This window comes from Scyliorhinus canicula, chromosome 12 (genome assembly GCF_902713615.1).
Source record: "Scyliorhinus canicula chromosome 12, sScyCan1.1, whole genome shotgun sequence".
Lineage (NCBI taxonomy): Eukaryota > Metazoa > Chordata > Chondrichthyes > Carcharhiniformes > Scyliorhinidae > Scyliorhinus > Scyliorhinus canicula.
In genome coordinates this window covers 26,787,291-26,812,431 of record NC_052157.1, presented here as the reverse complement: position 1 = coordinate 26,812,431, position 25,141 = coordinate 26,787,291, and the positions used below count along the sequence as shown (strand labels likewise).

General features: G+C 49.7%; 1 protein-coding gene across 1 annotated transcript in view; it reads right to left on the bottom strand.

Annotated features, from left to right (window-relative positions):
- The window catches only part of LOC119974891 (protein FAM227B-like), a 396,828-nt gene extending 371,694 nt beyond the window's left edge, over positions 1–25,134 (bottom strand). Inside the window, exons 1-3 of the mRNA XM_038814226.1 lie at positions 25,044–25,134; positions 19,042–19,118; positions 15,918–16,164 (exon numbers count right to left, since the gene is read on the bottom strand). Of these exons, the coding sequence (XP_038670154.1) occupies positions 15,918–16,164; positions 19,042–19,092 (298 nt within the window). The 5' untranslated portion in view covers positions 19,093–19,118; positions 25,044–25,134. The remainder of the gene's footprint in view (positions 1–15,917; positions 16,165–19,041; positions 19,119–25,043) is intronic.
- Between the last annotated feature and the right edge of the window lie 7 nt (positions 25,135–25,141).

Sequence of the window (25,141 nt, the reverse complement as noted above, 5' to 3'; positions counted from 1 at the left end):
ATAGGTACAAGCATCGAGAAGTGGGGGCTATGTGGGAAAATATACGGACAGCTACTGGACAGAGCCTGAACACCACTGGATGAGACGAGACACAAATGGGAGGACGAACTGTGGCTGAGGTAGGGTGGGGACTCTGGAGCGACGCATTGAGCAGGGCGAACTCCACCTCCTCCTGTGCAAGGCTAAGCCTAATGCAGCTCAAAGTGCTGCACAGAGCTCACCTGACCAGAAACCGAATGAGCAGGTTCTTCCCGGAGATGAAGGATAAATGTGAACGGTGCCAGAGGGGCCCGGCCAACCACACCCACATGTTCTGGGCTTGTCCCAAGCTTGCTGGGTTCTGGACGGCCTTCTCTGAGGCAATGTCCAAGGTTGTGGGGGTGAGGGTGAAGCCATGCCCGATAGTGGCAATCTTTGGGGTATCGGAGCAGCCAGAACTACACATGGGGAAGGGGATCACATCCTTGCTTTCACTTCCCTAATCGCACGCCGGAGAATCCTGCTCGGCTGGCAATCAGCACCACCCACAGCTGCAGACTGGCTCGCTGACCTCTCGGAATTTCTCCACCTGGAGATTAAATATGCCATTCGAGGGTCGGAGGAAGGTTTCCTGAATACTTGGGGGCAGTTTGTTGGCCTGGTTCAAAACCTATTCGAGGCCAGCCACGAGGTGTAAGTTAAAAATAAAAAACCAAGATAGATGAGGAACCAAAGGACTGCGCAACCCAAGGGGGACAAAAGGAAGGTGGGCAAAACCATAAGAGAAGAGGAGGGAGGGGGTAGCCCCCCACTTTCCCTGAAAATAAAAGCAAAACACAGGGGAGATGGGGGAAGGGCAACGGAGAAGGGGAGGAACTATAGACCAATCCAGAGGGCAGCTAAATGTATATAGGGTCAGCTAAACAAAGGACAAAATAAACCTCTCTGTACAATAAAGTAAATCAGTGCAGGTAATAAAATTGTGATGTATATATACAATTGTTTATGAATATGAGAAATGCCAATAAAAAATTTTTTTTAAAAAGAGATTGGCCAATATGACCCACACTCCACTGGGACCTTGTCCTTTATCAACAAAAGTGAAATGGACGTCTACGTCTGGGAGCGACCCCCGAGGCCACCGAGTCTTCAAATACCTCCACCAGCAAAGGCACCAATCGGTCTGCAAACTTTTCATACATTTTGCAGCCTTCCCCAACCGCATACTCCCTATCATCCAACTAACCTTCTCCATCCCAATAGCTTCTCCAACTCTTTGCGATCTTCCTCCTCCACCCTGGGACACTCCAACTCCTCCAAAAACTTTGCTATGTCCAAATCATCCTCCAGCGACTTCTAGGTATACAATGTTTTATAAAATGCTTCAAACACTTCATTCAGCTTCTCCGGCATCAGCTCCCTCCCCTCTCTCTCGAACCGGGATAACTTCCCATGAAGCAGCCTGCTGCCTCAGCTGGCTCACCACTAGACGGCTGGCCTTCTCCCCGTACTCGCACACTGCCCCCTGCATCCATCTCAACTGCCACACCGCCTTATCCATGGACACCAGATCAAATTGTGTCTGCAACAGCTATTGGCCAAAAACTTTGGAGTAGGATCCTTCAAATGCTTTGCATCCACGTCCAATATCTCATTCACAAACCACTCACATTCCTCCCTTGCTCCTGTCCATCTGCGCCTTTTACCCAATTGTTGGCCCCCCCCCCCCCCCCCCCCCCCCCCTCACCACCACTTTCAGAGCCTCCCATAATACCAAGGGCAATACCAGTGCCAGAGAATTCAGCAGCCGGCGGGGCGGGATTCACGCCGACCCCCGGCGATTCTCCGACCCGGTGGGGGGGTCGAAGAATCCCACCCCAGGTGTAGTACAGCAGAAATGGAAAAGTATTTTTTAAAGCAAAACAATGTTTATTCTATGAACTCAAGTTAAACTTTTAAAACATACAGTGAACATCTCAGCAACTATCAATTCAAATACAACCCCCAAAGAATACAACACTAAGTAATCCTTAATAACTTCCCAAACAACATCCAGAAGACGAAACACCTTTTAACAGAAGCACATTAGGTTTACATTCACTACTGAGAACATTTATAATTCTGAATTCACCAAATGATCAAGAGATAGTCTTTTCATGGCAGAGAGAACATCAGTACACCTGCTTTGTCTGGCTTCAGCTCCAACACTGTAAACAAAACTAAAACACACCCTGCAGCAAACAGCCTACAATGAAAGTAAAAAGCTGACAGACAGCCCAGCTCCACCCAACCGATGGAGGATTCGAGCACTGAGGCAATATGGATAGAGCTGAGAAATAGGAAGGGTGCAGTAACATTGTTGGTACTTTACTATAGGCCTCCCAAAAGCGAGCGTGAAGTAGAGGTACAAATATGTAGACAGATTATAGAACAATGTAGGAGCGATAGGGTGGTTGTGATGGGAGATTTTAACTTCCCCAACATTGAATGGGACTCATGTAGTGTTGGAGGCGAAGGTGGAGCAGAATTTGTAAGAAGCATCCAGGAGAGTTTTTTTAGAGCAGTATGTAAATAGTCCAACTTGGGAAGGGGCCATACTGGACCTGGTATTGGGGAATGATCCCGGCCAGGTGGTTGACGTTTCAGTCGGCGATTACTTTGGGAATAGCGATCACAATTCCATAAGTTTGAGAATACTCATGGACAAAGACGAGAGTGGTCCTAAACTTTAGGACCTAAAGGAAGAGTGCTAAATTGGAGAAAGGCCAACTATAACAAAATTCGGCAGGAGCTCGGGAATGTGGATTGGGAGCAGCTGTTTAAGGGTAAATCCACATTTCAAATGTGGGAGTCTTTAAAGGAAAGGTTGATTAGAGTGCAGGACAGACATGTTCCTGTGACAATGAGAAATAGAGGACTTCCGGTGGCGGCAATGCGGAGCTAAGCCGCACATTCGGCAGCTCCCGCTGAAAACGGACTTTGGGGCTCTTTTCAGGGCACCCAACGGAGCTGTGTCGGCAAATCCCGACGTGGGAAGAGGACAGGAGTCGACCCCTACGGTCCTATGGTCCGGACCAGGAGTGGGGTAAGGAGAAAAACGGAGAAAGTACCCCTGAAAAAGCGGGGGAAGGAAGACAAAATGGCGGCCGGCAGAGGCCTTGAGGAGCTGAGGCAGTGGGCTCAGGAACAGCAGGCGACTCTGCTGCGCTGCTTCCAGGAGCTTAAGTTGGAGCTGCTGGAGTCGTTGAAGGTAACCAACAGGGAGCTGATGGAGACCCAGACAGCCCAGGGGGCTGCGATCCGGGAGCTGCAGCAGCAGGCCTCCGAATGGGAGGATGAGGTTGTGGCCGTCACGGGGAAGGTGGAGATGCACGAGACGCTCCATAAAAGATGGCAGGAGCGGTTCGAGGAGCTGGACAACCGGTCAAGGAGGAAGAATGTGCGGATCCTGGGCCTCACGGAGGGGCTGGAGGGGTCGGACCTGGCGGCCTATGTGGCGGTAATGTTAAACTCGCTGATGGGGGCTGGGTCCTTCCAGGGGCCCCTGGAGTTAGAGGGGCCCACAGAATTCTGGCTAGGAGGCCCAAGCCGAACGAGCCGACGCGGGTGGTGTTGGTGCGGTTTCATTGGTTCGTGGATCGTAAGTGTGTGCTCCGGTGGGCCAAGAAGGAGCGGAGCAGCAAGTGGGAGAACACGGAGGTGCGGATCTTCCAGGACTGGAGTGCGGAGGTGGTGAAGCGGAGGGCCGGGTTTAACCGGACGAAGGCGGTGCTCCATAGACGGCGTGTGAAGTTCGGCATGTTGCAGCCGGCGCGTCTGTGGGTCACCTATAAGGATCGGCACCATTATTTTGAGTCCCCGGAGGAAGCGTGGGCCTTTGTACAGGCTAAGAAATTGGACTCAAACTGAGGGTCTAAGATGGGGGATGTTGTATAATACTGTATTTGTATTTGCTTGGTTTAATGTAAGATGTGGGTTGGCCTTAGGGTGGGTGGGGTGTTGTCGATTTGTCTTTTCTATATGGGTTTTTCTGTAGGGGTCTGGTGGACGGGTTCGGGCAGGGGGGTAAATGGGGAGTTCGGGGAGCTGGTGGGGGGGACTGACAATGGGAGTAGCACTGGAGGAGGCGGGGCCGGGCAGGGCGAAAGCGCGGGCTTTCTGCGGGTTTCCGGCGCTGGGAGATGGTGGGGGCGGGGTCGGGGCTGAGAAGCACGGGTCTTTGCTGGCTGTTTTCTTTTCCCGCGGAAGAGCAGGGGGGGGGGGGGGGAGGAGAACCCATTGACGGGCACGATGGAGGAGGGGTAGTCCCACGTGGGGAGGAGTCGGAGGTAGGGCGGGAGTCGCCGGGGTCAGCAGAAGTTAGGGGGGGGGTGTGGTGATATGATCTGCATACTCGTCTGCCATTGGGCCAGAACGTCGGCTTACCATTGGCCCTCGTCGGTCATGTGCCTCTCGACCGATTGGCCAAGAGGCTGAGTTAACCACGCCTCTATTAACGAGGTATAAATGGTCAGACGCCTGACGATTGGCCCTTTCCATTGTAGACGATCGCAGAGCTGTGTTCTAGTCAATTAAAGCCTGACTTTGGTCAATCACTCGCCTCGCGTACAATTGATGGCACATCAGGGGGGGTACCGGGTTGCTGCTGAAACGGTCAGGAAGGAGCTGGAGGAGCTGGAGGGTGCTGGAGGGGGGGTGTTGCCACCGTGGGAAACTGGCAGAGCGGGGGACGCTGGCCGGTGGTGGGCAAGGGATGGGGTGTGGCTAATCGGCAGGGGAGGGGGGCAGGGAGCCCTCTGATCCGGCTGATAACCTGGAATGTGAGGGGGCTGAATGGGCCGGTCAAACGGGCCCGGGTATTTGCGCACCTGAAGGGGCTGAAGGCGGATGTGGCCATGCTCCAGGAGACACATCTGAGAGTGGTGTACCAGGTTCGGCTGAGGAAGGGATGGGTGGGCCAAGTATTTCACTCAGGGCTGGATGAGAAGAGTAGGGAGGTGGCGATCCTGGTGGGGAAGAAGGTGTCATTTGAGGCGTTAAATGTGGTGGCTGACAGTGGCTGGAGATATGTGATGGTGAGTGGCAAGCTGCAGGGGGAGCGGGTGGTGTTGGTGAATGTTTACGCCCCAAATTGGGACGATGCGGGGTTTATACGGCGTATGTTGGGCCGCATTCCGAACCTGGAGGTGGGGGGTCTGATCATGGGGGGGGACATCAACATGGGACTGGATCCCCCATTGGATCGATCCAAGTCCCGGAAGGGTAGGAGGCCTGCGGCGGCTAAGGTGTTGAGGGGATTTATGGAGGGGGATGGATCCCTGGAGGTTTGCGAGGCCAAGGGCCAGGGAGTACTCGTTTTTCTCCCACGTACATAAGGCCTACTCGAGGATTGATTTTTTTGTCCTGAGCAGGGGGTTGGTTTCGAGGGTGGAGGATGTGGAATACTCCGCCATTGCCATTTCAGATCATGCCCCGCACTGGGTGGACCTCGGGCTGGGGGAAGAGAGGGGCCAATGTCCGCTCTGGTGCTTGGAGGTAGGGCTGCTGGCAGATGAGGAGGTGGCTGAGAGGGTCCGGGGGTGTATCGAGAGGTACCTTGAGGCCAATGACAACGGGGAGGTCTGAGTGGCGACGGTCTGGGAGGCATTGAAGGCGGTGATGAGGGGGGAATTATTGATCTCCATCCGAACCCATAGGGAGAGGGGGGAGCAGAGGGAGAGGGTGAAACTGATAGGGGAGATGGTGCGGGTGGATAGGAGATATGCGGAGGCTCCAGAGGAGGGATTGCTGGGGGAGAGGCGTAGCCTTCAGGCCAGATTCGACCTATTGACTACCAGAAAGGCGGAAGCTCAGTGGAGGAAAGCACAGAGGGCGGTGTATAAGTATGGGGAGAAGATGAGCAGGATGCTGGCACACCAGCTCCGAAAGCGGGACGTGGCTAGGGAGATTGGGGGAGTGACGGATAAGGCTGGGAAGGTGGTGCGGAGGGGAGTAGATGTTAATGGGGTCTTCAGAGACTTCTATGGGGAACTGTACCGGTCGGAACCCCCGGTGGAGGGGGGTGGAATGGGGCGCCGATCGAGCTGCAATCGGATTTCTTGGATAAGCTGCGATTCCTGAGGGTGGAGGAGGAGCAGGTGGAGGGACTGGGGGCGCCGATCGAGCTGGATGAGGTCGTCAAAGGGATAGGGAGCATGCAGTCGGGGAAGGCGCCGGGGCCGGACGGGTTTCCGGCGGAATTTTATAAAAGGTATCTGGACCTGTTGGGCCCCCTGTTGGTCCGGACCTTTAACGAGGCAAGGGAGGGGGGGGGGGGGCTTTGCCCCCAACTATGTCACGGGCGCTGATTTCCTTGATCCTGAAGCGGGACAAGGACCCTCTGCAGTCATATAGGCCGATTTCGCTGCTAAACGCCGACGCTAAGCTGCTGGCAAAGATCCTGGCCACTAGAATAGAGGATTGCGTGCCCGAGGTCATCCATGAGGACCAGACGGGGTTTGTCAAGGGAAGGCAGTTGAATGCGAACGTGCGAAGGCTCCTCAATTTCATGATGCCGGCCATGGAAGGGGAGGCGGAGATAGTGGTGGCATTGGATATGGAGAAGGCCTCTGATAGGGTTGAGTGGGAGTATTTGTGGGAGGTGCTGGAGAGGTTTGGGTTTGGGGAGGGGTTTATCCGGTGGGTGAGGCTGCTCTACGAGGCCCCGATGGCGAGTGTAGCCACAAATAGGAGGAGGTCGGAGTACTTTCGGCTGTACCGGGGGACGAGACGGGGTGCCCCCTGACCCCCTTGCTCTTCGTGTTGGCGATTGAGCCCCTGGCCATGGCATTGAGGGAGTCAGGGAAGTGGAGGGGCCTGGTGCGGGGTGGGGAGGAGCATCGAGTGTCGCTGTATGCGGACGACTGTTGCTGTATGTGGTGGACCCGATGAGGGGGATGCCGGAGGTAATGAGGATTCTTAGTGAATTCGGGGGTTTCTCTGGGTATAAGTTGAACCTGGGCAAAAGTGGGTTGTTTGTGGTGCATCCAGGGGATCAAGAAGAGGGGATTGGTACGCTCCCACTGAAGCAGGCAGGGAAGAGCTTCAGGTACCTAGGGATCCAGGTGGCTGGGAGTTGGGGGGCCCTGCACAAGCTCAGCCTCACAAGGTTCGTGGAGCAGATGGAGGGGGAGTTTAAGAGGTGGGATATGTTACCGCTGTCACTGGCGGAGAGGGTGCAGTCCGTTAAGATGACGGTGCTCCCGAGGTTTTTGTTCCTGTTCCAGTGCCTCCCCATCCTTATCCCGAAGGCCTTTTTTAGGAGGGTCAACAGAAGTATTACAGGATTTGTGTGGGCGCATGGGCGAGAAGGGTGATCCTGGAACGGGGCAGGGATAGGGGGGGGCTGGCGTTGCCCAACCTCTGTGGGTACTATTGGGCTGCCAACGCAGCGATGGTGCGTAAGTGGGTAATGGACGGGGAAGGGGCAGCATGGAAGAGGATGGAGGTGGCGTCCTGTGTGGGCACGAACCTGGAGGTGCTGGTAACGGCGCCGTTGCCGCTCCCCCCAACGAGGTATACCACGAGCCCGGTGGTGGCGGCTACCCTCAAAATTTGGGGGCAATGGAGACGACATAGGGGAGAAGTGGGGGGCTCGATGGAGGCCCCGATACGGGGGAACCACCGGTTTGTCCCAGGGAGCATTGATGGCGGATTTCTGGGCTGGCACAGGGCAGGGGTTAGGAGATTGAGGGACCTGTTTGTGGAGGGGAGGTTCGCGAGCTTGGGGGAGTTAGAAGGGAAGTTTGGGCTCCCCCCAGGGAACATGTTTAGGTACATGCAGGTGAGGGCGTTTGCCAGGCAGCAGGTGGGGGGGTTCAACCTTGCTGCCGCCACGAGGGGTGCGGGATCGGTTGCTCTCGGGGGTGTGGGTTGGAGGAGGGAGGATTTCGGACATATACCGGGTAATGCAGGAGGTAGACGAGGCCTCGGTGGAGGAACTGAAGGGTAAATGGGAAGAGGAGCTGGGTGAGGAGATTGAGGAGGGGACGTGGGCGGATGCTCTGGAGGGAGTGAATTCCTCCTCTTCCTGTGCGCGGCTTAACCTCATACAGTTCAAGGTGCTGCATCGGGCCCACATGACTGGGACGAGGATGAGTAGGTTTTTCGGAGGCAAGGACAGGTGTGCTAGGTGCTCGGGGAGCCCAGCGAACCACGCCCATATGTTTTGGGCATGCCCAGCGCTAGGGGAGTTTTGGAAGGGGGTAGCAAGGACGGTGTCGAGGGTGGTGGTATCCAGGGTCAGGCCAGGCTGGGGACTCGCAATTTTTGGGGTTGCAGTGGAGCCGGGAGTGCAGGAGGCGAAAGAGGCCGGTGTTCTGGCCTTTGCGTCCCTAGTAGCCCGGCGGAGGATCTTGCTTCAATGGAAGGATGCGAGGCCCCCAAGCGTAGAGGCCTGGATCAATGATATGGCGGGTTTCATTAAATTGGAGAAGGTGAAATTTGCCCTGAGGGGATCAGTACAAGGATTCTATAGGCGGTGGCAGCCTTTCCTGGACCTCCTGGCGGAACGGTAGGAAATAGGCCGGCATCAATAAAAATTATTTTTCTTTTAAAAAGACAATGATAAATAGAAATGGCAAGATTAGGGAACCGTGGATGACGGGTGGAATTGTGAGACTAGCTAAAATGAAAAAGGAAGCATACATAAGATCGAGGCAACTCAAAACTGATGAAGCTTTGGAGGAATATCGGGAAAGTAGGACAAATCTCAAACGTGCAATAAAGAGGGCTAAAAGGGGTCATGAAATATCTTTGGCTAACAGGGTTAAGGAAAATCCCAAAGCCTTTTATTTGTATATAAAGAGCAAGAGGGTAACTAGAGAAGGGATTGGCCCACTCAAAGACAAAAGAGGGAATTTATGCATGGAGTCAGAGAAAATGAGTGAGCTTCTTAATGAGTACTTTGCATCGGTATTCACCAAGGAGAGGGACATGATGGATGTTGAGGTTAGGGATGGATGTTTAAATACTCTAGGTCATGTCGGCATAAGGAAGGGGGAGGCTTTGGGTATTCTAAAAGACATTAAGGTCGATAAGTCCCCAGGACCGGATGGGATCTATCCCAGGTTACTGAGGGAAGCGAGGGACGACATAGCTGGGGCCTTAACAGATATCTTTGCAGCATCCTTGAGCACGGGTGAGGTCCCAGAGGACTGGAGAATTGCTAATGTTGTCCCTTTGTTTAAGAAGGGTAGCAGGGTAATCCAGGGAATTATAGACCTGTGAGCTTGATGTCAGTGGTAGGCAAACTGTTGGAGAAGATACTGAGGGATAGGATCTATTCACATTTGGAAGAAAATAGACTTATCAGTGATAGGCAGCATGGTTTTGTGCAGGGAAGGTCATGTCTTACAAACCTAATAGAATTCTTTGAGGAAGTGACAAAGTTAATTGATGAGGGAAGGGCCGTAGATGTCATATACATGGACTTCAGTAAAGCATTTAATAAAGTTTCCCATGGCAGGTTGATGGAAAAAGTGAAGTTGTATGGGGTTCAGGGTGTACTAGCTAGATGGATAAAGAACTGGCTGGGCAACAGGAGACAGAGAGTAGTGGTGGAAGGGAGTGTCTCAAAATGGAGAAAGGTGACTAGTGGTGTTCCGCAGGGATCCGTGCTCGGACCACTGTTGTTTGTGGTATACATAAATGATCTGGACGAGGTATAAGTGGTCTGAGCAAGTTTGCAGATGATACTAAGATTGGTGGAGTTGCAGATAGCGAGGCAGACTGTCAGAGAATACAGCAAAATATAGATAGATTGGAGAGTTGGGCAGAGAAATGGCAGATGGAGGTCAATCCAGGCAAATGCGAGGTGATGCATTTTGGAAGATCTAATTCAAGAGCAGACTATATGGTCAATGGAAGAGTCCTGGGGAAAATTGATGTACAGAGAGATCTGGGAGTTCAGGTCCATTGTACCCTGAAGGTGGCAACGCAGGTCGATAGAGTGGTCAAGAAGGCATACAGCATGCTTGCCTTCATCGAATGGGGTATTGAGTACAAGAGTCGGCAGGTTATGTTACAGTTGTATCGGACATTGGTTAGGCCACATTTGGAATACTGCATGCAGTTCTGGTCGCCACATTACCAGAAGGATGTGGATGCTTTAAAGAGGGTGCAGAGGAAGTTCACCAGGATGTTGCCTGGTATGGAGGGTGCTAGCTATGAAGAAAGGTTGAGTAGATTAGGATTGTTTTCATTGGAAAGACGGAGGTTGAGGGGAGACCTGATTGAGGCCTATAAAATTATGAGAGGTATGGACAGGGTGGATAGCAACAAGCTTTTTCCAAGAGTGGGGGTGTCAATTACAAGGGGTCACGATTTCAAGGTGAGAGGGGAAAAGTTTAAGGGAGACGTGCGTGGAAAGTTTTTTACACAGAGGGTGGTGGGTGCCTGGAATGCTTTGCCAGTAGAGGTGGTAGAGGCGGGCACGATAGCATCATCTGGACAGATATATGAACGGGTGGGGAACAGAGAGAAGTAGACCTTGGAAAATAGGCAACAGGTTTAGATAAAGGATCTGGATCGGCGCAGGCTGGGAGGGCCGAAGGGCCTGTTCCTGTGCTGTAATTTTCTTTGTTCTTTGTTCTTTTCACCCACTCTCTGACATCACTGCAATAATAAACATCCATTTCTTAAAGGTACACTCACTACAGATATTTATATACACACCCATTTATAAACACCCATTTCTTAAAGGTACTCTCACATGACATTTGTTTCAAATCACTAGCTTTCGGAGCACTGCTCCTCCCTCAGGTGAATGAGGAGGTAGATTCCAGAAACATATATATCGACAAAGTCAAAGATGTAAGACAATGCTTTAAATGCGAGCATTTGCAGGTAATTAAGTCTGTACAGATCCAGAGAGAGGGGTAATCCCAGGTTAAAGAGGTGTGAATTGTCTCAAGCCAGGACATTATTATTATATTATAATTGCTTATTGTCACAAGTAGGCTTTAATGAAGTTACTGTGAAAAGCCCCAGTGGGTAGGATTTCGCAAGCCCAGGCCAGATGGTGGGGGGTGAATGTACTACAACATGAACCAAAGGTCCAGGGTGAGGCCGTACTGCGGAACTTGGCTATAAGTTTCTGTTCGGAGATTCTGCGTTGTCGCAGGCAGGCATTGTTCTAGTCGATTAAAGCCACAGTTTACTTCAACTCCTTTTTTCGCGTGAATTGATGGTCACATCACTTTAATCGACTACAACACCACAATGGAATCGGCCCTCAAACCTGACCGACTGGAACTTGACCCGCAAGCCGCGGAGGCGAAAGGGATTTTTTTGCAGTGGCTCCGCTGTTTCGAGGCCGACCTTGCAGCCTCCTTCTCGCCTTCCGTCTCCAACAATCAGAAGCTGAGCCTCCTCCATGCCCGGGTGCGTCATCGAATCTCTGTACATCTCGCGGAAGCTTCCACCTATGCAGACGCCTTCATGATGCTGAAGCGTCTATATGTAAGGCCAGTGAACGAGGTGTACGCGTGGCATCTCCTCACTACTTGCTGCCAACGCCCCAGGGAATCGCTGGAGGAGTACCTACGTGACCTCAAAGTCCTTGCGCGAAGTTGCAACTACTAGGCCTTCACGGCCACTCAACATGTGGACCTCGCCGTCCGGGACGCCTACGTGGCTGGAGTCAGGTCCAACTACGTGAGACAGCGCCTACTCTAGAAGGGTGCCCTAGACCTGGAAGAGACGGTAAAGCTACCCTCCTCCCTAGAAGTCGTGTTCCAAAGCCTCAACGCATTCCTGTCTGATGACGCAACCCCCTCGTGGACCCTAACCAAACAGTACCCCAGGCCTGCTATTTCTGTGGCCAGCATCAGCACCTCAGGCAGCGCTGCCCGGCCCGGAATATGAGCTGCAGCGACTGCGGGGAAAAAAGGACATTTTACTAAGGTCTGCCTGGCCAGGTCCAAACCCTCAAAATCGCAGGCCCGACCCTCAGACTCTCAGGCCCGCAGTGCAGGAGCTTGCCTGCCGGCTCCGCCCCCGGACGCATCATCGGCCTTGTGCTGTCCGTGGGGGCAGCCATCTCCAAACCTGCACAACGTGTACGACTCACGGGGGCCGTCATCTTGGCCATCCTCGCCCACGCAGCCCGCCGTGTGCGACTCGTGGGGGCCGGCATCTTGGATGCCATCTTTCTCACCACCCGACACGTGCAACCGACAGGTGCCGCCATCTTGGTTGCCATCTGTAACACCGCCCGACCTGTGCGACCGGCGGGGGCAGCCATCTTGGGACCACCCCAGCACCCCCGACCACGTCGGCTACCCGCAACTCAGCGCGGTCACCCTGGACCAGTCGCGACCCAAACACCTCCAGAGCTCCATGATGACCGTCCGGGTAAATGGACACGAAACACCTTGCCTGTTCGACTCCGGGAGCACGGAGAGCTTTATTCATCCAGACATGGTCAGATGCTGCTCGCTCTCAATCTTCCCGGCGCACCAAACCATCTCCCTCGCTTCTGGATCGCACTCGGTGCAGATCCGGGAGTGCACTAGCAATACAACTGCAACCCTAGCAAGACAGGGCGCCGAGTACACCGATTTCAAGTTATATGTACTCCCCGACCTCTGCGCTCCTCTCCTGTTGGGACTGGATTTCCAGTGTAACCTGAAGAGCCTAACTCTGAAATTCGGCGGGCCCCTACCCCCACTCACCGTATGTAGCCTTGCGACACTAAAAGTCGACCCTCCCCTTAAAGGTGCCTCGGGTTCTTTTCCTATTACTCCCAGTGGGTCCCCAGCTATGCGGACAAAGCCCACCCACTAATCAAGGCCACCATCTTCCCACTGGCGGCCGAGACCCGCCAGACTTTCAACTGCATCAAGGTGGACATCGCCAAAGCCACGATGCGCGGGATGGACGAGTCCGTCCCCTTCCAGGTGGAAAGCAACGCGTCAGAGGTCGCCCTCACTGCTACCCTCAATCAGGCAGGCAAGCTAGTAGCATTTTTTTCACGTACCCTCACCACCTCTGAAATTTGACACTCCTCAGTCGAAAAAGAAGACCAAGCCATCGTGGAAGCCATGCGACACTGGAGGCACTACCTCGCTGGTAGGAGGTTTACCCTCATCACCGACCAACGATCGGTATCCTTCATGTTCGATAATACGCAGCGGGGCAAAATCAAGAACGATAAGATCTTGAGGTGGAGGATCGCACTCTCCACCTATAATTCCGATATAGTATATCGTCCTGGGAAGCTCAACGAGCCCCCAGGTGCTCTGTCCCGCGGTACATGTGCCAGCGCGCAAGTTGACCGACTCCGGGCTATCCACGATGACCTCTGCCACCCGGGAGTCACCCGGCTTCTCCACTACATCAAGGCCCGCAACCTGCCCTACTCCACTGAGGAGGTCAGAGTCATGACCAGGGACTGCCCGATCTGCGCGGAGTGCAAGCCGCACTTCTATCGACCGGATAAGGCCCACTTGGTAAAGGATTCCCAGCCCTTTGAGCACCTCAGTATCGATTTCAAAGGGTCCCTCCCCTCCACCAACCGCAAAACGTATTTCCTCAACGTCATTGACGAATTCTCCCGTTTCCCCTTTGCAATCCCCTGCCCCGACATGACTGCCGCCACCGTCATCAGGGTGTCTTCACCCTGTTTGGTTTCCCCACGTATGTTCATAGTGACTGGGACTCGTCGATCATGAGCGACAAACTGCATCAGTACCTACTCAGTAAGGGCATCGCCTCGAGCAGGACTACCAGATATAACCGCCGGGGAAACGAGCAGGTGGAGAGGGAGAACGCGACGGTCTGGAAGGCCGTCCTCCAGGCCCTACGGTCTAGGAATCTCCCAGTCTCCCACTGGCAGGAGGTCCTCATCGACACACTCCACCCTATTAGGTCCCTCCTTTGCACGGCCACAAACGAGACCCTTCATGGCCTCCTGTTTGTTTTCCCCAGGAAATCCACCTCTGGGGCCTCGCTTCCATCCTGGCTGAAGATACCGGGGCCCGTCCTACTCCGCAAACACGTCAGGAGCCATAAGTCCGACCCCCTGGTCAAGAGGGTTCAGCTCCAACACACCAACCCCCAGTACGCATACATAGAACACCCCGACGGCCAACAGGATAAGGTTTCACTCCGGGACCTAGCGCCCGCAGGTTCCACTACCACCGCCACCCCAACTTACCCCGCCCAACCTATGCTGTCCAAGGCCCCGCCCCTATATGGCATCCGCACCCCCCCCCCCCCCCCCCCCCCCCCCCTTCATGTGACCCACAGGAACGAAGCTCCAGAAGACATGCTCCCGGAGTCCGCATCTGTACCCGCACCGGCAACTTCACTACCCATGCCCGCACGGATGAGTTTGACACCCGGGCCAGCTGCGATACCAGAGCTTTGGCGATCACAGCGCGCGATCCGGGCGCCGGACAGGCTGAACCTGTGAACCCTTCACCCCCGCCAGACTTCATTTTTTTAACAGGGGGTGAATGTGGTGAACGTATTGCATTAACCATTCACCATGTATGTAACTGTACCACGCTATTGCCCATGAGGGCTCCACCTATGGACCATTGTAAGGTTTTACCTGTGATGTATCATGTTGGTGCCTTTGTGGGCTCCGGCCCTGGTTCTTCCCATTGAGGGGAGATATAAAGAGCAGTAGCCCTGTAGGCGGTCTCAGTAGCAGAGCAGTCGCAGGCAGGCACTGTTCTAGTCGATTAAAGCCACAGTTTACTTCAACTCCTTGTTTCGCGTGAATTGATGGTCGCATCACCTCCCAAAATGCTTCCTGAATTGTGGTCCAAATTCCACCGGCATCACCTCCACCGGTGTCTCTACCGTTATACAGGCGGCCCCACCTATCGGACTTGCCTCCACCATCTTCCCTGCCAATGCATCTATCGTTCTGCTCAACCCTGCCAGCAGACTGGCATTCAAACCCTTCTTCCCAATATTCTCTCGCTGGCTCTCAGACAATCTTTGCCAACTACGTCTCCCCTGCGACAAGTTTTCATTACCCCTTTTAGCAGTCCTGACTCTTTTTTTAAGTTCCTTCCTCACAGTCTTCATCTGTTTCCAGCCTTGTAGCCCTTACAAATGTTTCCTTTAACAGCTTTCTATATGAAGCAACTCACAACATTTTCAGAAAAAAGTCAATTTGCCCTATCCCTCAATGTTAACGAATCCTTTAAAAAAAATCCTAGAATCCTAATCCAGGTCTGCACCTTCATCAAAGTTTAATCAGTTCTATCTTGGGCCATAACCTGTGTACCACGGTTTGATGAAATCTGTCACTGGTTTTTGAAATATACGGTTCACAAACAATCAGACTGTCTGAGGCAAAATCATTACCTCCAACTACCTTCCGTGCGGTAGTATTACGTTCCGGATGTAAAGTCATCAACCTGAAACATTGGGCTTATTTTCCATTTAGGTTTAGGACCCCGATGTCATGATCACTTCTGGACCCTAACTCCAAAACGCATGGTTATGACACACCCACCACAATCTTTGGTGAGGTGGCTAATTCATGGCCAAGGAGCATACTTGCCACCCAATTAATTTGGATCCACACTATGGCAGAAATACAGCCGATATGGGGAGGCAGCCGACAGGCAGGAGCCAGGACAGGGCAGCACTTCATCCTAACAGGGGTTTCTCTGTTTCCTTTACGTTCCACCCAGTCTTCTCAAAAATAATTTGGGGGTGTGATAGTGCCAGCAAACCAGCATGCTGACTGGCGGAGTGAAATTCTGGGCCTCCCTGCCTCTGCTCCTACCCTCATCAGTCTTTGAAAAACCTGCCTCTTAACTGTTTTTCCTTCGACTACAGATGCTATATGAGCTGCTAAGTATTTCCAGCACTTTTTTATTTTTCAAGATGTAGTTGGTGCAAGATCAATACTGAAGTAAGCACAAACGTATTACCATGTGTCCGTACATAGAAACGAGTGTCCTTGGATTCCCTGGGTTCATCCGACAGGAGTTTTGAGGAATATTTTTCCAATCGGGATACAAACAGATCAATTCTTTGTCCAATGTTGTCAATAACCTCCATCTCAAAAGGTACATGTTCACGAATGTATTGTACAGTTGATTCATATGAACTAAATATATCAGGCTGAATACTTTGTTGAAACTCATCTTCATCACGGGGTAATGCTGGCCAATTATTCTATATAAAAAAATAATAAATGTCACAAACTAAAATATGTAGTTAGGTAAAATATTTTTAATTCTAAAATGTAATCATTGTTATGTAAAGCATCACTGATAAATCAGGATTTTAGGTAGATTGAGACTAAGAAAATATTTTTCCATTTATTAAAGTGCCATAATTTGGTTAATTTGGTGTTTTCCTGTTGTGCAATTCTCAATAGTAATTATGTGATGTTTCCAATTCCTCAAATTACTTCTCCCATCCTCACATGTAATTGTGATCATATGGCCCTAAAATGTTCATGATTCTTTACAGCAATCTCACTAGCTGGTAGTAATCACATGATTGTTTCCATTTGATACTTTCTAGCATTCTCATTGTAACTTCTTTTTTTTAAATAATTTTTATTGAAAATTTTTACAAAATATATAACAACAAACAGTAACAAAGTCCAATAAAACAACATAATAAGCATAACACCCCCAAGACTGTAAAAGCACATATATCGAGCCCCCCTACCCCCCCCCCCCCCCAAACCCGGTAAACAACAAGAGAACTTGAAAATAAATAAAATAAAATAAACATAGTCAACACCCCCCCCCCCCCCCCCCCCCCTGGGTTGCTGCTTCTGCTGCTGGCCTAGTTGAGGAAAGGCTGCCACCGCTTAAAGAACCCTTGTACCGATCCTCTCAGGGCGAATTTGACCTTCTCCAGCTTAATAAAACCCGCCATGTCATTGATCCAGGTCTCCACGCTTGGGGGTCTCGCATCCTTCCACTGTAGCAAGATCCTCCGCCGGGCTACTAGGGACGCAAAGGCCAAAACACCAGCCTCTCTCGCCTCCTACACTCCCGGCTCCACCCTCATTGTAACTTCTGATTGACATGGCTGCTCTATGTTTGAATTGTAGGGTTCTCAATGATAAAGGTTGACAGGGCAGGAACAGAGCAGTAGGAAGGAAAATAGCTTGGCGGCTTTCACTGTGGAGGCTCCTGCCGGACAGGAATGTTAGCAGGATCCCCTGTTCCCATTGGGAAAACATTCCACAAGGTGCCGACATCCACTCCTCTCTAACGTCTCCAACACCCTATCCTGCCCTCTCTTGGGTCTCACAGCTGTGCCACCCCAAATCCCCACCTCCACTAGTTTTTAATAATATGGAAAGCGCAATTAACTGGTAGTCCTCTTGTTATTACTTCCACATAATGTGATATAAATCTCTAGGAGATTATAAAGGTAGCCACCAAGCAAAGGCAAGATGCCACAGACAAGAAAGGCAAATCAGTTTAACCAACCCTAATTTCTTTGGCAACAATTTTAAAGAGAGCTGTGAGCTTGACCTAGCAGCAGATCACTAATCAACATATTAGACAGTTGTATTTAGAACTGAAGAGAAGGAAATAATGAGTAAAAAAATAAAGCTGATGTAATGTGGTATGCTGCCACTAAATGTCACAACACACATGTTCACATAACATCTTTCCATTTGCCTTGAAATGCCAGAATATAAAGTGTATATGTTGTATTATTACTTGTCAGTAATAGAATAACAGACAACTATGTAAGGCCATTGGAAGATGCCAAAAGCGGAGTGCAGGCCCTATTCAACTCCAGATTGAATTTCAATCATAATAAACTGATGTCTATTTTGGGGCGAGTACATGGAAGAAGTACGAAAATTCCTTCGCCCTCGGCCTTCCAACCTCCGTGGATCTACTATTCCCCCTGCCCCATGCGCTCCATGAACCCCTTCAATCCCTTCGATTCCGGCTTGGGTCACTGTCTGTGCACAAATGCAAAGATAAACGTAAAATGGTACTTTAAAAAAAAGAATGGAGTAGAAATATATATTTTATATATATTAAATATTAAAATTCTCAGTAGAGAGTAGCAGAGGTCTATGGTGCAGATGAAGAATTAATGCAGCGTTAAAGAGGGGAATGATATTGTCCAAAGAGCTATTCACAGTGCTGGTGAGAATTGGATCAAGAGAGCGGGGGAGCGGCTGAAGAGTAAAACGTTGGATTGGGGGGGGGGGGGGGGGGGGGGGGGGGGGGGAATCGAAGATGGAAACTGTAGTGATCTGTACATCTGTACATACATCTGCACATACACCAAGGACTGCAGCCAGATATAACAGCCACAGCACCACTAGAGGGCAGCATCAGAGACGGGTATAAAGGGTCAAGGCCAAGGTAAGATCTGCCTCTTTGAGAAGCACAGAGCTAGGGAGCAGCAGCAGACAGAGACAGCTCAGCATAGGCAGTTTACCTTAGTTTCACTGGTCATATCTCTTGACTGTTTTACATCTAGTTGAGCTCTGGAAGCAGAACGAACCCTTTGAATAAAATGTTTGTGTTAACTTTAAGTCTTCATTCAGACTTAGAGAATAACATAGACACAATAGGAATTGAACCTGGTGAGGGCCTCAGGTAGGCAGTTGGGATTATCGGGTCAGGCAGAGAATTATCATTGCATGTGGCTACCGGCGGATTCAATTCAACTCTGGAACATGAAAAGTATTAGAATGCGCTGGTAAAAAGTAGGAAAATAGATCTGGAATGGATAGCTACGATGTACAGTGTTATAACCTGCACATGGCACATCCAATTGAGGATGATTGGTGCTCATTGGGAGTGCACTGGGATAAAAGATCAGCCAGTGTGAGGCCGACTAGAAAGGAGGGAGGATCCGGTAAGCTGTAGCCTGGCCTCATGTATATAATTTTGTGTTAATAAATGTCTCTACATCTTGCCTTGGACTCCCCGTACCTTTATTGAATATAGCTAGAGTGAAATTGATATATAGGCTAAATTGGATTTTGAACTTCAACATCTCAGAGTCTACCGTTAATCGGAATATGATGTACAAAGAGTAAGCAAAGTCACTTACCTCATCCTCAAGCTGCAAGAATTCTTGAAAGGTTTTAGGCTCATTTTCCATTTTGAACGTATATCTACAAAGTGTTGCTGTAAAATATTATTGTTTTATTAAAGCAATTAAAATATCTAGTGCTATAACAAATAAGCAAAACTTTAAATCTTTCACAGTAAATTAGATAGAAATATGACTGAATTAAAATAGTTCTCAGTGTTGTGGAATGAGTATCTATGAATTATATTTCCATGAGCTGTACATAGGAAGTGATGTGTTGATAGTCTGGCTACAGGCATGGCATGTAAGAGCTGCAGAAGAACTTTTAGTAATCCATTTAAGTTGTAGCCCTTTGCCATCATTCCTACACAACCCAGCAACTTTACATGGTGTCAGGAGTTGGTCAAGATGGCACAAGGACTTTGGTGTATTGACTCATTCATCCTCGGTGAGAACATCGCTAGCAATTGGAAAAAGTATGAAAAGAAATGCCCCGGTTACTGCTATGCCGGTCTCTCCGATAAATCGAAGGAAGTACAAGCATGCACACTGTTGAACCTCGTGGGCCTGGAGGCAACAGAAAAATCTCAATCCTTCCCCTTCCGAAGAGAGGAAGACCGAGAGGGCCCTGAGGTACTGTTAAAAATATTTGAACAGATATGCGCACCCGGAAAATAATGTCAAAATGGACAGACATGGAGCCTTGGATAACAAGGGATATTGCGAACCTCGTCAAAAAGAAAAAGGAGACTTTTGTATGGTCTAGAAGGGTGGGGACAGTCGAAACCCTTGAGGAGTATAAAGAAACTAGGAAGGTATTGAAGCGAGAAATTAGGAGGGCTGGGAGGGGTCATGAAAAGTCCTTGCCAAGTAGGATTAAGGTGAATCCCAAAGGATTGGACCACTTAAGGACAGTGGGGGAATCTATGTGTTGAGCCAGAGGAAATGGGCAAGGTACTAAATTAGTACTTTGCATCAGTGTTCAGCAAATAAAGGGACTTTGTGGAAGATGATTCTTGATGTCTGGACAGTCTGGATCATGTTAACATCAAAAAGGTATTAAGGTAGATAAGTCTCCTGGGCTGGATGGGATTTACCCCAGAATACTGAGGGAAGCAAGGGAAGAAATTGCTGGGGCCTTGACTGACATCTTTATATTCTCATTGGCTACAGGTGAGATCCCGGAGGATTGGAGAATAGCTAATGTGGTACCGCTGTAAAGGTAGCAGGGATAATCCTGGAAACTATAGGCCGTGAGCCTCACGTCGGTAGAAGGTAAATTATTGGAGAGAATTCTCAGGGAAAGGATTTATACCCATTTGGAAACAAATGGGCTCATAAGCGATAGACAGCATGGTTTTGTGAAGGGGAGGTTGTGCCTCACTAACGTGATTGAGTTTTTTGAGGAGGTGACAAAGATGATTGATGAGGTGGATGTTGTTTACATGGACGTCAGTAAGTCACACAGGATTAGAGGTGAGGTGGTAAGATGGATACAGAACTGCTCGGTCACAGAGGGAAAGGGTAGCAGTAGAAGGGTGTTTTTCTGAATGGAAGGATGTGACTAGTGGCGTTCCACAAGAATCTGTGCTTGGGCCTCTGTTATTTGTAGTGTACATAAATGATTTGGAGGAAAATTTAGCCAGTCTGATTAGTAAATTCGGGGTGACATCAAGGTTGGTGGAGTGGCAAATAGTGTTGAGGATTGTCAGAGGATACAGCAGGACATAGATAGGTTGAAGACTTGGGCAGAGAAATGGCAATTGGAATTTAATCCAGACAAATGTGAGGTAATGCATTTTGGTAAGTCTAACATAGAGGGGAAATATACCGTAAATAGCAAAACACTTAGAACTATAGAAAGTCAGAAAGATCTTGCCATGCATGTCCACAGATCTTTGAAGGTGGCAACACAAGTGGACAAGATAGTCAAGAATGCATACAGAATGCTTGCCTTCATTGGACAGGACATCGAGTATAAAAACCGGCAAGTCATGCTACAGTTGTATAGAACCTTGGTAAGGTCGCACTTGGAATATTGTTCACAATTCTGGTTGACATACTACCAGAAGGATGTGGAGGCTTTGGAGAGGATGCAGAGGAGGTTTACCAGGATGTTGCCTGGTCTGGAGGGTGTTAGCTATGTGGAGAGGCTGAATAGACTCAAACTATTTTCATTAGAAAGACGGAGGTTGAGGAGTGACCCAACAGAGTTCTACAAGATTATGAGGGGCATAGATAGAGTGGATGGGCAGGTACTCTTTCCCAGGGTGGAGGGGTCAGTCAGTCACCAAGAGGCCTAGGTTTAAGGTCCATGGGGCAAAGTTTAGAGGAGATGTGCGAGGCAGGTTTTTTACGCAGAGGGTGGTGAGTGTCTGGAACATGTTGCCAGGGGAGGTTGTGGAAGCAGATACATTAACGACGTTCAAAAGGCATCTTGGCAAACACATAGATAGAATGGGTATAGAGGGATACAGCACAAGGAAGTGCTGTGGGTTTTGGCAAAGGTTGGTATCATAACCGGTACAGGCTTGGAGAGTCAAAGGGCCTGTTCCTGTGCTGTATTGTTCTTTGTTCTTTGTTTTAATGCCACTTGCTAGAAACTCGATGAATTGGTACAAAATTATGCCTCAACATTGAAAATTCTGGCAAAAAAGTGCATATCTGGCGCTCTCACTCATAAGGGAGTATATAGTGTGTGAATATACAGCGATGCTACATGCAAGCAGTTGCTCTGCAAAAGAAACTCACGTTAGAATCCTCCGTTAGTATCTGCAGCTAAATGAGCAGTCTGAGAGGAGTATCAAGGAATTAAGGAGAAATGGAAGTTTCCTTGGTACAGAGCACACCCTGCCCGAATTGCAATGGTCAGCACCAACACAAAAAGAAGTACAGGCTTCACATTTAATACATGTTGCAATAACTGCGGAAAATTAAATCACTTTGCCAAGTGTTGCGGGTCAAAGCCTCACCAACTGACACCACCACAAGTCACGTTGCAGCTGTCTACCCCTCCAAACTGGAAGTAAATTAAAACAACCATAGCATTGAACCCCTTAAAACATTCTACTGCAAAAAGTGTTGAAAATTGGGAAAAGGTGAAACAGTCACAATGTTAAACATTGCTCATCGCAATGCCAAATTTAAAATCAAAATCGTCACTGGGGCAAAATGCAATGCATTGTCGAAGCTGCTTCTGTGGGAATTCGAGCCCTGTGACACACTCTAGTCTACCAACAAAGTAAATCTCACTGCATGTGGTGGACAAACCATACACACGGAATGCACAGTTACCCAGGACAAGTTCCTGCATGCAGGACAAGTTCCAGTGCCATGTAGTCAACCAGGATTTCAAACCATTGCTGGGTCTCCAGGACAGCATTGCACTAGGGCTAATCCACCTTGGAACCGATGTTCACTCCCTACAGCAGCAAGCCCCAGAGATGCTAGAATACAAAGACTTGTTCGACTGTGATATTATTGGGAAGCAGTCTGACATATATTACATGAGGCTGGACACCCACTGTAACACCCACTGTCTGTGCTGCAAGAAGAGTACCCCTTGCCATGAAACAGAATTGGATAGAATGACAAGATTGGTGTCATAGTCCCATAGATAAGGTCACAGAGTGAATTTTTGCGATTGTTGCCGCAGTAAAGAAAGACGGCACAGTCAAAATCTGTATCGAACCAATTCCCATAAATAAAGCACTTCTGAAACCCCACCATGCTATGAAGATGATTGAACAGGTCATAACCAGCATGCCCAATGCTAAGGTTTTCAGCGTCCTGGATGCATAGTGCACATTTTGGCAAATCCCGCTGGACGAAGGATCTCCGAAGCTCACTATATTCATGTCTGGTCGGCAGATACAGGTTCCAGTGCATATGAAATGAAAATTGCTTATTGTCACAAGTAGGCTTCAAATGAAGTTACTGTGAAAAGCCCCTAGTCGCCACATTCCGGCGCCTGTTCGGGGAGGCTGGTACGGGAATTGAACCCGCGCTGCTGGCCTGCCTTGGTCTGCTTTAAAAGCCAGCTATTTAGCCCTGTGCTAAACCAGCCCCTACAGTTATCTTACAATATCTCCACTGGTAGTGAGGTCTTCCAATGGTCTATGGAACAATTCTTTGTAGCATCCCTTGTGAAATCATCATTGATAACATCCTGATCTTAGGTTGTACAAAGCAAGAACAATGATACACGTCTGCACTTGGTCCTCGACAGAATCGGGTTCATACAGTTGAAGCTCAACCCTGCTAAAAGCCGATTCAGGGTCAGCGAGGTCCCTGCATGGACCACCTGCTTACTGCCGACAGTGTGAAGCCAGATCCAGATAACAAGACTATACGGCAAATGTCTACTCCTGAGGACAACCATGCCCTGAGGTGACAAATTACCTGTCAAAAATTCATTCCCTGTTACAGTGAGGTAACAGGATCCCTCCGTCAACTTCTCCACCAGGATGTAGAATGGCGTTGGCAAGAGCACTACAATGCTGCATTCAACAAATTTAAGGATGTGCTGTCAGACCGTCCAGTGTTACACTACATCGACGTCCAAGCAACTGTGCTCCTATCAGCAGGTGCCTCTCAACACGGACATGGAGCAGTGTGCATCCAGAATGGTAGGCCAATGGCCTTTGCATCAAGGGCTCTCAATTATATGGAAATTCGCTATGACCAGATCGAGAAAGAACTCTTTACCCTCGTCTTCACGTCATAATTTCCAGAATTTCATCCATGGCTGCCCCCTGCCAACCTTAAAACTGATCAACAGTCAGTCATCACCATTGTGGCGGTACAGTGGCGCAGTGGTCAGCACTGTGCCTCACAGCGAAAGGGACCCGAGTTCAATTCCGGTCTTGGTTAACTGTCTGTGTGGAGTTTCTCCTCGTGTCTGCATGGGTTTCCTCCGGGTGCTCTGGTTTCCTTCCATAGTTCAAAGATGTGCAGGTTAAGTCGATTGGCCATGGTAAAATTGTCCCTTACTGCTCAAAGGTTAGGTGGGGTTATGGATTTATGGGGGAGTGGGCCTAGGTAGGGTGTTCTTTCAGAAGGTCAGTGCAGACTCGATGGGCCGAATGGCCTCCTTCTGAACTGGTGGGATTCTATGTCTGTTAAAAGGTTCCTCTGCACTGCATCACCACGCCTGAAGCGGATGATGCTCAAGCTCCAATGCTAAACCTGTGTGGCCTACAAGTGTCAATGTCCTCTCCAGGACTTACTTACAACCACCACTGCGCATGCAGATCGCGAGGAGGGATTGACATTATGACAATATGACAATTCAAGTGTTGTCACCTGCAGAATTTGCCCATTCTTCTTGGATTGGATTGGATTTGTTTATTGTCATGTGTACCGAGGTACAGTGAAAAGTATTTTTCTGCGAGCAGCTCAAAAGATCATTAAGTACATGGGAAGAAAAGGGAATAAAAGAAAATATATAATAGGGCAACACAAGATATACAATGTAACTACATAAGCACCAGCATCGGATATGTAGTGTCTGCGTGGGTTTCCTCCCGGTGCTCTGGCTTCCTCCCACAGTCCAAAGATGTGCAGATTAGGTGGATTGCCCGTGCTAAATTGCCCCTTGGTGTCCAAAGGTTAAGTGGGGCTACAAGATTACAGGGATAGGCCGGGGAGTGGGCCACGGTAGGGTGCTCTTTCAGAGGGTCGGTATAGACTTGTTGGGCCGAATGGCCTCCCTCTGCACTGTGGGGGATTCTATCCTATGAATGCCAGTTGAATTTCAAACATTCTGACATGCGTCAGAAATTTATGATCAAAAACTGACCAGCAATTATCCCTTTTGACTATTAATTCTTGGCTCGAATCTATCAGAATTAAGTTATATCATTAAAGCATGAAAAATGGGCAGGCCCTCAATTCGAAACAGCCACATAATCCGATAAACTACTTGCAGCGATCATTCCTTAAACACCTTATTGTCTGCTGCTGATTGCAATGAGCTGCAGTGTTTACAGCCGAGAGAAGCGTCGAACCGAGGAACTCACAAAGCGCAGCGCCCGCCGATAGTTTACGGCTGCTCTGTTGCTATGCAGCCCTAACAACGGCCGCTTCCGGTGAGGACGGCGCACCCCCGCCCCCTGTC